Raw genomic sequence first — 13,060 nt, 5'->3', positions numbered from 1 at the left:
TCACTGATGTGGCCCGTTACAAAATTTTCTTTGGCCATTGATGACAAATACCATCCTTTTAACTTATTTTCAAATGAAAGCAGTTGGATGATGATATCCTGAGGGGGTGTACATTCAGATGAGGAGACAGTGTAAAGGTTTGCCTTAAAACAAAAAAGCTTTTATTTCTCTCTTTTCTCTGAAGTGCGTTTTATGTAACTGTTAGGAAGTTTCAAACACAAATGTGCATTTTAGGGCATTTATGGGTCAGGTTGGTCGTTCTTCTTGGTAGGAGTTTCACCATCCTAGTGACAGGAAGCTCACCAGAATTCACGTGACTGTAGTCACGAGGGCAGCATTTCTTCAGAACAAGCCAATAATGGGCACAGAGAGCTGTTTGACATTTTGCTTGGGAGCGCCCTTTCCGTTTCCTGTACGCTCTTGGCCTTTTGGTAACGTGCCGCAATTAAACACCTTGAAATTTAGAAAGAGAGAGTCTGAAATTAGAAAAGTAGGTATGAAATCATGCATGATCTGCTAGGCTACTGGGCTGGGGCAACCTGTGCTGCTTTGAAACATCACTGTCTTGGGGTTTTTTTCTCATGCTGCCATGTAATACTTCTTGTTTAGGATTTACCAGATACAATTCATATTGGTGGGAGGATCTTACCGAAGACAGTCTGGGAATATGTCGGCAAACTCAAATCTTCACTTTCTAAGGTATTGACTTAAAATCCTTTACAAAACCCAGAAGAAAAAAATACAACAATATAAAATTGCAACTTTTTATGATGCAAAGTAGTAAATAACAAATACTGGCAGAGATCACACCTGGAAAGCTACTGACACCATTTATTCCTCTGAAATTTTTGACTTATTGAAGAAAACTGTTTGTTGAGCTGCACATCCTCTTGAATCCTACTCTTCTGCATAGCTGTTAAATCTTCATTATTTTTAATGAATGAACATGAATAATCTATTCATCACTGAAGATTGAAATTCATATTTTAAAGCAATTTATTACTGAATGTATATAATAGACTTTAGTATTAAAAAAGTGATAAAATGACACACAATGTACAGATACCATGAAACTATGAGTCTTCCATTTATGTAACATTAATTTGAGCCTCAAGATGTTTAGTTTGATGCAAGACACATTTCTAAAAATGACAAACCTAATTCTGTTTTAATACTACAAATTGGACAACAGTACTCTTTAAGCTAGAGTATTGCTTTGGAAAAAAGAAAACATAGCTGGAATGATAAATATACAATACATTTTTACCCCTGGAATTTTTCCTTTACCATTTTATTTGCTGATATGTTGCAGGTTGAATTTTTCCACTTTGCTTTTGTATTACAGGAGTTGTGTTTGATTCGTTTCCATCCTGCAACAGAAGAAGAAGAAGTTGCCTATATCTCTCTCTACTCTTATTTTAGCAGTCGTGGTCGTTTTGGTGTTGTAGCTAATACCAACAGACATATCAAGGATCTCTACCTGATTCCCCTGAGTTCTAAGGACCCAATTCCTTCCAAACTCTTGCCTTTTGAGGGACCAGGTAAGCACAAAGCAGGGGAGGTTAAATTCTAGGTAAAATCACAAAACAAAAGTCAATCTTAAACAAGTTGTTGTTGAATGTTTATTGTAAGCATCACTAGATTTTTTTTTTTAATATATAAACCCAATTTTAAAGTATGTAAATAGGGGAGAATTGGAAATCCAACTCTGTTCAAGATAAAATTGTCTGAAATTTACATAGCTTTTCCAACAAGATGCTTATATGCTATTAAGAGGATGAGTTTACTGTAAAATCAAGTATGTGGAACAGCCACTGTATTGAAAAAAATACCAAACCAAACACAACAAAAACCCAACAAAGGACCCCCACCCTATCTTCAGCAACCCATAATCCACAAAACCTAGGCCTTTAGAAGCCCTTCACCATTGCTTAAATCAAGCAGGAAACCAAACCCACGGAGGAGTGAAGAAATCTGTGAAGACAAAGGTAATTTTTACAGTGGTTTCACTACATTGTCATTGTCTCATACTATTAACCTGTACGTGCACTCTGGTGCACGAGGTGCTGGAAGTGTTCCCTTGTGCAAACTCTAGTCGAATCACTGGCTTCTAAAAATCAGTGTGTTGCATGGGAAGGGGATCCACATTCCTTCGGGTTAGGAGGTGGCAGACGGTAGTTGGTTATATTATGATCTTCTGTTTTTAGCTCAAATTACCTGTAGTAACATGTGGCTTCAGGAATTTGCTCCATGTTTGTGTGTTGAACATGGTAACAGAAGAATCAGTTCACCCTTCCATTACAAAATCTGAAGTCGCCTTCATCTGAGGGTGGAGCAGGTGCATATGCTTTGTTTCCAAATAAGTATCTGGGGTTTATATAAAAGTATCAGATTGAGAAGCTCAAGAACTACAGGTTACAATGAAGGCGATACTTCATTGTCCTAACAAAAATACTCAACAGTAGGTGTGAAACAGCAAACAAGCCCAAGTAGCTGACTTTTCTGAGAAGCTGCCTGTCCTCTACTCACCGCTAAACTCAATAAAGCCTTCTTGGCACAACAGGGTCTGGGGCAGGTTTCCGTGTGTTGGTGGCACGTGACTTTGGCAACAACAATAAATGAGACATCATTAGGAAAACGTTCTCCCTTCCTGTATGAGATGGCAAAGGGCGCTCGCTCTGCATCCCCAGACCAGGTTTGTCTGATACACACCGAGGCTCTTACCCATCCCTGAACCATGCACAGGCTGGGTCATTGGTTTGAGCCTATAGTTAAAAAGGCAGGATTCTCGCTATCTGAATTATAGCAGTATAGCTAGAATTATCGAATCTTGGCACCTCATAGTCTTTAACTTACCAGATTCTGGAAAGGTAGGCAGAAATTGCTATTCCTGTTTCATAGACAAATGAAAACACTGAAGTGCAGAACACCTTTGGCACAGGGATGTAGGTAAAGTCTTAACTCCCGGACTGGTTCTTCCAGCCGGAACAAAACACCCTCCTTGCTGGACATGGCCATGGAATCGGCTGTAAATGTCTTAATTTCATTTCAAATGAACCATCTTAGATAGGAGTTTGGCAAATGTAGACAAACTCTGCCAAGTATTAGTATAGAAATCTGTAACGTCATCTGGATTTTTCCAAGTTTAAAGAGCAGAAGTTTTTCAAAACTGGAGGGAATTGCTCAGAAGAAACAGGTGCATCTGCAGGTGGTGTTCATGGAGGCAAATTTTGTAAGTCAGTTTTTTCACAACGAAATATATTTTTGTAGGCAGAATGGATTAAAAGATAGTGGTAGAAGCAAAGTTACAAAGGCAGAGATGTAGCAGATTCATAAAACACCTACTGTCATCAACTTGCATCTTGGAAACTTGTGTAGGGGCCTTCACCTCATAGTTGTACTGAGTTGCACTCACATTTTAAACTCAGAATCCAGCATGGGGGCAAAAAAATCAGGTAAGCTGTTTTTCTGGTTTTCTGTCTGTATCAAACCCACAGCATAAAAGACATGTAATCCGTACTTTTTAATGACATCTGATGGAATTTACTGTTTTTTCTTTCTTTCACAATCAATAAAAATATTTTATGGGAAGTGGTCATTGTCTCCTTAAATTTAATCGTGTACCTTCAAACAGAATTTAACAAGGACTCGAGAAGCATTATGCTTTAGGTAGCTAAGGTGATTTGATAAATATGACTGGAGGGGGGGAGGAGGGAGAGGGAAAGAAACCCTGCCAGTCCAGAAATCCTAGTTAGAAGATATTCCAGCTCTCTCAACCAGTTCCATCAGGCACATAGGGATTACGAATTTCTGCTGTTTTCTGATGGACTGGATTTGGAACGCAACTGAGGACTTCTGAACTGCGCTAGTGCCTAGAAGATCTACAGAAAACTTTGACATGGGTGATTTAAAAACAGAGGAAAATGGAAGGTTATCCATATTTATACTTAATTTGTCTTGGACGTTTATTACCAGATTTTATGCATCAGTGAGCTCTTCTGCACTGGCTTTTTGCACGTTTACTGTATGTGGATTTGTCTTTTTTCACATACAGATGTTTTTTAGCACTTTCACTTGTAGATCTCAAAGCACTTTGTAAAAAACAGTATAATTAGTCTTAAGTGCCAATAGAAAGTGATTTATTGAGGGCTTTAGTGGCAACATTGGGAACGTAACAAGTGTCTTAGGTAATTAAAAAAATTTTCATAAAACCATATATCAGTAAAAGGTTGCACAAATGTTGATAGATCTCTTTTTGGCAGTTTGCTATAGGAAGTGCAGGTTTGCAGGTTTTTTTCTTCAAGCATGAGAGGATCATATCTCATGCTGTTTAGAATGTTCTTAAAAATTGCCACAAATGGAACAATATTGTAACTACTCTGGAGTTGGGTGTCTTCATCTCAGCAGACATCATTGCAAAAAGTAGCAACAGCAGAAGAAGGTGGCGTATGAACCTTTTCCTGCCGCCCAGCCAGTTCCCTTCAGCCAGCATGCCTTCACGTGCAATTAATCTCATGACTAATTGGGACAAATATTTAAGTGGCATAGATAAAATTTAGGGAATACCTTGCATGGTGTCTGCAGTGTAAAAGAAGTACGCCACAGTTTTGTCGCTTTGTACAGAACTTAGGCCTGTGTCTGTAACAGCACCAGTAACTTTTGCCAGCTGGTGATGATCAGGACAAAACGTAAAACTGATTTCCCACAAAAAAAGTGCATTTAAGGGTAAGAAAACCAAATATTTATCCAATACTAATAATTAGTATGTCCTGTTCTAATAGCTTTAGTTACAGGATGTAACTCGATAAAGCCAGCACGTGGACTTCAAATGCTGAATAGGATAATAACAATTTTATACGTAATTTAGCACTGAAAGCTCCTAACTCTGCTGACACAGCTTGCAGCGCTTTTGAAGTGCTTGTTTGTGAAAGCCTTAGTTAGGGACTGCAGCCAACATTTTTGTTATTACCTAAAATTAGACACTTAACCTATTTATGGGGTTTGAAGTAGAATGGGACTGACCTTTGCAATGCTGGCCTAGCTCTACGTTTCCATTCTAAAGAAGCGTTTAGTGTTTGATCACTTCAAACTGAGTGAATGCAGAAGGCAGGGTAGGCACAGCTTCTAATATTTGTGTAAGGTTACAGTATCAAAATGGAATGGATTTTGTAGTATCAGGATGGATTTTTTAGTGTTGAAATTTAATGGATTTATTCTGTGATGATTAAACTCAGATCAGATGAAATTATAACTAATGTTCTTAGCTTACTGCTGGAATTTATTGTCTTGGAAAGTTTATTAAAATTTTACCCTGTTTTAATTAGTGACTTGATCTCTGTCTCTTACAGGGATTCCAAACTAAATTGTCAGTAATTGCTGATTATTAGATATCTGTACTATTATTACCAGTAACGGTCAGAAGATCACAGAATTTTAGAGGAGGATTTTTCCCCTTCAGTTGTCAAAAGATCTCATAAAACTTTGAAGTTAGCTCATTTTACTTGGAAAATTACTATCTTTCTCTGATTATCTGTAGTTCATTAGTTGGAAAATAATGTTTATATGGGATAAGATTTAGGGGGACATGCTGTGAACAGACGTTATTGCTTAGTGAAATATATATTAAGTATGGAAGAGAAATAGTAAGTTTCAAACCTAGTTTGTTATTTAGCAAACTGCAAATAATTCCTGCAGTACAGACTTCCACTAAAGAAGAAATCTTGATTTAATGGGTTCTAGTGCTTGGTTTTCCCTTGACGTCAATTCAGCCAATTTTCATCTTGCACTTGAGTAGGTCCTGAGTGAATTTAGCTGATGGCATCCTCTCGCTGACGAAACCTCACATCTAACCTAAAAACATACTAAACTTTTTTACTGCTTTCTCAGTGCAGTGTTAGCAGCAAAAGAAGTCTGAAAAGGTGAGGTTTGTTAAGCGTAAGTGTAAATTTAGGAAGCAGCTGATGTAATTTTCTCATTAGATGACCAGTTTAAGAGCCCTCTTGCAACTTCGAATCAGTTGTTTCAGCAAAGCGACACGTCTGAATGGAATATACCTGCGGCTGTGGGGTTTAGGGGTTTTGTTGGTATCAAAAAGTTTTCAGTGCTAATAATTAGATGTTTAAAAAGTGTTTCTTAATTAGTAGGTGGTTTGATTTAATAAGAACAAGGAGCATTATATATATATAATTCTTACGTACAGTATCATGAATAGAAGGAAGCGCGTAGGTCAGAGTCCTTGCCTTAGCATTTAATCACAGTGAATGTTATCTGCTACTTTACGGATTGCTTTGTGTTTCTGTATTCCTGCGTCCTGGCTGGATGCAGATAATAACTAATGCCACATACGGGGGAAAGACAGTGCGCCTCATTAAATCCAGAAGTTAAAAAAGCCTCTCTTTATACAGGTGTTCTACATTTGTCACCAACCAGGTGTTAAAGGATTTGTTCCCTGCCCTTCTTTCTGGACACGTTTCTCTTCCATGAGTGCCAGTGGTTCCTGTGCGTGTACAAGGAAGAAATACAATAGCACAAAACAGACCTTCGCATTTTTCCTCTGTATCCTCTCATTTTGGGGCATACTTCTCCAAGGATTCAAGCAGGAAACATTCACAAAGGAGGAATTGTGCTCACAGTAGTTTTTCCTTAGCGAAAGGTCTTGGAGCATCAAACTGAACCCTGCAGTGGAGGGTTTCAACTTTCCCTTTGCCCACCAGGGCCTTCCCCAACCAAGCGTTTTCATGCAGCGAAAGCAAACGCACCCAGGGTCCCTTCTCCCATGTGCTAAACTCCTCTCTGCTTGAGGTCTCTTTTGCTTGTTTGGTATGTTAGCAGCTTCCATGCTTCTTAAAATAAGGTACAGCTGGAAAAAAACGTACAGGGAGTGGTTTGCAAGCTTTGGTGCTGTTTCCAAACACAGTTTGTTTGAGGTTTCCTTTTTACCCGTTGCAGTTGTTTGTTTAACTTGAAAGAGACAAAATATTTATAGACTGGTGTAAATGTCCTTGTAGTCTTTTAGCACGGATTAAAGCAGAAATAGAGTTAGAAAGTTTAGCCCAGGTTTTCTCACTTTTCACTATCTCTGTGTATTCAACATTTGCAAGCTATTTAAAAGTAAATATACGAGGGAGAGGTATAGGTGGTTGAACAACAACAAAAACAATGTGACAATGCAAAAAATATTAAAACTGTCTTTGATTTTAAACATTTGTAGAGACATTTTTTAACAGTCATATCTGTTGCTGCAATCTTTTATTAAAATTATCGAGGAAGTATTTAAAACATTTAAGATATGCAAATATATATAAAAAGTAAAGAAATATAGATGAATATGCTTATGGACTAATGAAAATTGCCAACAGGTCATCTAATAGGCTTTAGAAAAACTGTTACGTTTATGACTTGTGTTGCTGCCACTATATCAAATCATAAGTTTCTGCTGAAAGCATAATTAAAAATCAGTTTTTTACATATACAATCTTTCTGTTCTCTTTCAGGTCTTGAGTCATCTCGGCCAAATTTAATTCTTGGATTGGTCATCTGTCAGAAAGGGAAGCGTCTTGCCACCGGCAATGAAACAGAAAAGATAGAGGAAAAGCGAAGCAGAATTCAAGCGCACGAGGACACTGAGACATCCCTGTTCTCTAAAGGGCCACTCGCTGCTTCACAAGAGAGGAAAGCTCCGAAATACACACTTTATTCAGGAGACTCAGCCGTGAGTACAACACCACCGGGATCTCCTCCACCTCCACCACCGCTTCCCGTTCCAGACACCTCAGCAGTTACACCTTCGGTATTAAAAATACTGTCCTCGATTAAAAGTGGAACCACAACTACCCCAACACCGCCGATTTCAACTGCTGCTTCTGCAAGTGTCACTGCTACACATTCATCAGCCTCAAAAACTGCCACCCCTCTCGAGCACATCCTGCAGACACTTTTTGGAAAAAAGAAAACTTTTGAGCCTCTTGCTAAGGATTCTGAAACTGCCCAGTCTTCAGCTCAGGGAGGTCAAGCTGCTGCTGATGCAGGGGTGTCAGCTGTCCCTTTGTTAGATCCCATCGTGCAGCAGTTTGGACAGATGTCAAAGGACAGAGCTATAGAAGAGGAGGAGGATGACAGACCGTACGATCCTGAAGAAGAATACGGTCCAGAGAAAGCTTTTGATGTGCAGACTGGTGAAAGCGAAAAACAATACAATGTGGACAAGCCATCTAATGCTGCTGAACTAGAGGATGAGGCCTATGATCCAGAAGATGAAACTATCTTGGAAGAAGCAAAAGTAACTGTTGATGATTTACCTAACAAGATGTATACAGACACTAAAAGCAATTCTTCGGAAACGTCTGCTTCATATGTGCCGGATTTATCTGCATCGTCATCCTTGGTAGAACAGCAAAAAATGTTGGAAGAATTAAATAAACAAATCGAAGAACAGAAAAGACAACTAGAGGAACAAGAAGAAGCCCTCAGACAACAAAGAGCAGCTGTTGGTGTTTCAATGGCTCATTTTTCAGTGTCTGATGCTTTGATGTCACCACCACCAAAATCATCCCTACTAAAGACTGAATTATTCCATCAGGACCAGCAAGCTACACAAAAAATAGATTTATCTTCATCTTTAAATCAGCAAGCACAGATTTTAACCCAGGGCTGTGACCCAAGGCAGAGCAGAGATCCTCGACAAGCTAGAAGAATGGTCACAGAGACTAATGACAGCGCTGACTCACGAGTCAAGCCACAGGTGGTGCAGAACGAGATGTCCACAAGAGAAATGGCTCCAGCAAGTTTTCCAAATGCTCTGCAGACTTCACTTGGTACAGAAGATAAAACTTTAATTTCTGCTCCTCAGCCTGGTTTTAGTGGTGATAGTTGGGTTTCAAGTGAAAAGGCTTCTATGGTGTCCCAGAAAGAGCCGTTTAATAGTAAATTTGAAAACACTGTTCAAGTTACTTTGGAAAACATGAGTCAAGCAGCTCCTGGAGAACCTTCTACATCCAAACCTTTACGTAAAGTACTGCTTCCAACGCCTCCAAGTACAGCTTTTCAGCCTAATTTCTCCACATCGAATGACAGTCAGCCTTTGCAAGTGTCGTGGTCAAATGAGTCCAAGGAAGTAATGGGACACGATTCTTTTTCAAATACAATGTTTGCTCCTCAGGAAAAGGCAGCTGGTCACTTTGAACCAGAGAGGGGTCTTTCATCAGTGCAATACAATGAACAAAGAAACCCTCAGTCTCATCAATTTGTAGAACAAACTGAACCTCCATCGGTTCAGAGCGAAGGTGGACCTTCCCTACAGCACTTTGAAGAAAACCGAGCGGGACCTCCGTTTGGACAGAAAGGAGGGACTGCAGCACCACTGATGCTTAATGCACCCGGAGGACCTCATGGACCTAATTTTAGAGGACCAGCACCACAGTTCTCTGAAGAGCATGGTTCTCCAAATAATGATGGGCAAAGAGGGCCTCCGTCTGGAAGATTTGGAAATCAGAAGGGTCCCATTCCTTCCTTATTTTCTGCACAGCATGGACCACCATCTATTTTTGGTGATACTAGGGGCCCTGCGCCTTCTTACCATGGTGTTCCAAGGGGAATGTCATCATCTCAGTATGAAGATCGCAGGGAACCTCACATGGAACAAAGGGAATTCTCAGATTCCCAATACAATGAAATGATTAGGCCTCCGGGACAGTTTGAAGGTCCAGACCCACCTCAGTTCATGGGCAACAGAGGGCCTGCCCCTTTTCCTTTTGGAGGTCAAAGACGACCCCCACCAGCTCAGTTTAAAGGACAGAGAGGAGGCCCGCAGTTTGGAGGACCACGAGGTCCATCCCCGAGTCATTTTGGGGGACCAAGAGGACCTCACCTAAATCAATTTGAAGGACAGAGAGGTCCAGCTCCAAATCACGGACCTGGGCCAAGAGGGCTTTTGCCACAGCCGTTCGAAGAACGGAGAGGGAGTCCACCACCCAGGTTTGCCAATCAGAGAGGTCCAGCACCACTTCAGTTTGGAGGACCAAGAGGAGCCGCACCTGCAATGTTTCCAGAAGAAAATGAACCTTCCTCTAGGTTTCATTTCCAAGGCCAGTCACCACAAGGTATGAAGCCAAGCCCCAGACCGCTCCTGGACCTTCCAAGCCATCCACCAACCCACAGAAAAGAGATGTGGGAGGAAGCTGGCCCATCTGCACCTCTTCCCAATATTTCTGGACAAGGATCTGAGTCGGAAGGCCAGTGGTCAGGTTCTGACTTCCGAGAAGGCAAAAATCCTGAATTTAGAGGCCAAACGTTTGAAGGGAGACAGAGGGAAAGATACGAAGGAGGAAATAAGGACAAGGCTTCAGATCAGCCAGAGCCTCAGCAAGCAGATAACCGACAAGGCAGACCCTTTGAAGAAAGACGAAGGGATCGAGAACACGGCAGACCTTGGGAAAGAGACCGTGGCAGAAACTGGAATAGAGACAGGGACTGGGAGAGACACCGAGACAAGGAATGGGATAAAAATAGAGACAGAAACCAGAACAAAGATAGGGAGAAGGATTCAGAGCGAGCTAAAGATTGGGAAAGAAACCGAGACCGAGAGAGAGCAAGAACCAGAGACAGAGACTCCTACAGAAGACGCGATAGAGACCGATCAAGAAGCAGAGACAGAGATCGTGACAGAGAGAAAGACAGGGACCGAGATCGAAGCAGGGAAAAAGACAGAGATCGAGACAGAGATCGTGAGAGAGAAAGAGGAAAAGATCGCAAAGATCGGAGTAAGAGTAGGGAAATCAGTAAAGAGATGAAGACAGAAACACCGAAGGAAGCTCAGAAGCCAACAGAAACAGAAGCTTCATCTTCCACTAATCAATCATAGGAGTATGACTGATATTTCCCACAAAAAATATACTTTTGCAACACAGCAAGGACTGAATCAACATCTTCTGTACATAGTGTATAGTGTCACCTTTACAAAAATGACGTTGTAAAACTAGCCTTACAAAAAGTACTGATGAGTTAGCAATTTTTGAACAACTGTGAATTAAAATACTCAGATAAAAAGCAAGAGCATACCGGACTTTCACTTGCTGCATTTTGTGCATAATGTTTTTCTTATAAAAATTCACAGCGTTACCTGTACTGAAATTTCATTTTTTTTCTACTTGCATCTTTATCTTAAAATTTCCATTTACAGGACACAAATGGAAAAAGTCTAAGAAGAGCATATTGCTTTTTAAGATTATAAAGTTATGTTTTCCAGTAACTTGAATTGTAATTTTATAAGAGAATTTAATCCAGACCTTAGGAGCCATACCTTTACATCTCATTTACGTGATATTTTGGTGTCAAAATTGTTCCTACAGCACACGCTTTAAAATCGGGAGTTCAATGTTGCTGTCTTGTTTATTTTCCAGCAGAAGGGTTGTGCGTATTTAGGAAAAGGCTGCAGAAGAACAGTGTTAATAATTACTTGTGACTGACAGAGGATTTGAAAAACGGAATGTTATAAGCTTAAAGTGCACTATCTTCCTTTTTATATACAGATATTTTGTGTTGCGGAATCCACCTGTTAAGTGTACAGCAAAGAAACAAGTCGTCCTTAGGTTTTTTTCAGGAGGCTGAGGGCTTTTAAATGTCACGTTTTTACAAAACTGTGGTTAAAAGAACATGCAAGAGTAGCACCTTTATAACCAGCAACATTTCTAAAACCATCAGACGTTTATTTGAAAAAGGCTAAGACTGCAAACGAATTGGGATACCAAAGGCAAGGAGTCGTCGCTTGAACAATCCACTAAATCTCTTCGGTTGAGCTCATTTAGCAAAGCACCTTTTTGGTTTTGTTTCAGTTTTTGCAGGATTTTGCCATAGACTTAAGAACTGGCCCCATTTTTTTTTCATTCTCAAAGTGTTTTGCCTCTGAACAAAAGTGTCACTGTTTTGTTGTTGTTTTGTATTTTGGGGTTTTTTTTGTTAGAGCCTACCTAGGCTGGTTAGTGTGTATAAAACTCTGGGAGAACTGCTGGAAAAGGCGTAACTGCGTTAAGCTTGACAGGACGGGTGGTGGCACGTCACGTTGTGGTTCAAGAAGGAAGTTTTTCACTGAAACACACCGCTACTTTTCATGTATTCTTCAAGTACGTAATTCTAAAGGATGAAATAAAACCCCCGCTAATTTATTCGACCGTGTAAATTAACGTTAAGTTGGGTAAATATTTTGATATTTTTATAAAATAGTTTTGGAAATGTAAAATTAGATTCCTATGACCATTTGCATTTTGAAGACTACATTACAAGTAGCAAGGGTGCCAGCTATCTTGCTACAGATTTTACAGTTCCTTTTCGTGCATCTTTGCAGTCCTTCTACACCAAGGATTTGCTGGTTGAAACGATCATCCGTATTCTGAACCCGTAGACAAAAATGTTGAAATACAGAGAGGCGGTATTAAATGCAAACATCTACTATGGTGTAAGATTTTTTTTTTTTCTTAATGAGATGTTTCTAATTTAAAGACATACATAAAAGTATGCAAAAAGCAAGTGTGTTTGTTTAGGTTTACTTGATAGAAATTTCTGTAAATTGTATTTTATATGGCAAAATATACCACTGCACATTAAAATATGGGACTTCACAGGTTTTTGTTACTCTAAGTAGAATAAACATCTACAGAGAACCGTTTGTCCAGTTCTTAAATATGTATGTGGGTGTTATTTTGTAACTTTTCCTACTTCTCGGCAAACCCACAGAGCCTGGTGGCAGAAGGATTTCATTTCCCCCCTGTTTAACAGATGTTTTGCAGGAGGTCCCTGCCCACCCACGTTTAACTGCAGCCCTTCAAAGTGAGGGGGCGAAGGGCTGCGCTTCCCATTTTTCCCTGGGTTCTGAACCATCACCTGATTTATTCTGAACGGGTTTTTTTTTTCTTTTTTTCATTTGAATTGGGCTTTTTTTTTATTTGAATTAGGTAGTTCTGAAACATCACCTGATTTATTCTGAACGGGTTTTTGGTTTATTTTCATTTGATTTAGGTAGTTTGAAACGTGTAGGTAAAAAAATTAAAGTATTCATGGAATCACAGAA

The 13,060-nt window shown here is 39.8% G+C and overlaps 1 protein-coding gene across 1 annotated transcript; it reads left to right on the top strand.

Annotated features, from left to right (window-relative positions):
• Positions 1-609: 609 nt before the first annotated feature.
• Positions 610-10,858, top strand: LOC104267097 (death-inducer obliterator 1-like; the record flags this gene model as incomplete). Its single annotated transcript, XM_009867548.1, has 3 exons — positions 610-699; positions 1,346-1,541; positions 7,494-10,858. Coding segments are annotated over 3 exons (3,651 nt in total), but the record flags the coding sequence as incomplete, so codon positions are not given.
• Between the last annotated feature and the right edge of the window lie 2,202 nt (positions 10,859-13,060).

The sequence above is a fragment of the Apaloderma vittatum genome, unplaced genomic scaffold (assembly GCF_000703405.1).
Source record: "Apaloderma vittatum isolate BGI_N311 unplaced genomic scaffold, ASM70340v1 scaffold18094, whole genome shotgun sequence".
Lineage (NCBI taxonomy): Eukaryota > Metazoa > Chordata > Aves > Trogoniformes > Trogonidae > Apaloderma > Apaloderma vittatum.
This window is presented reverse-complemented; position numbering and strand designations above follow the sequence as displayed.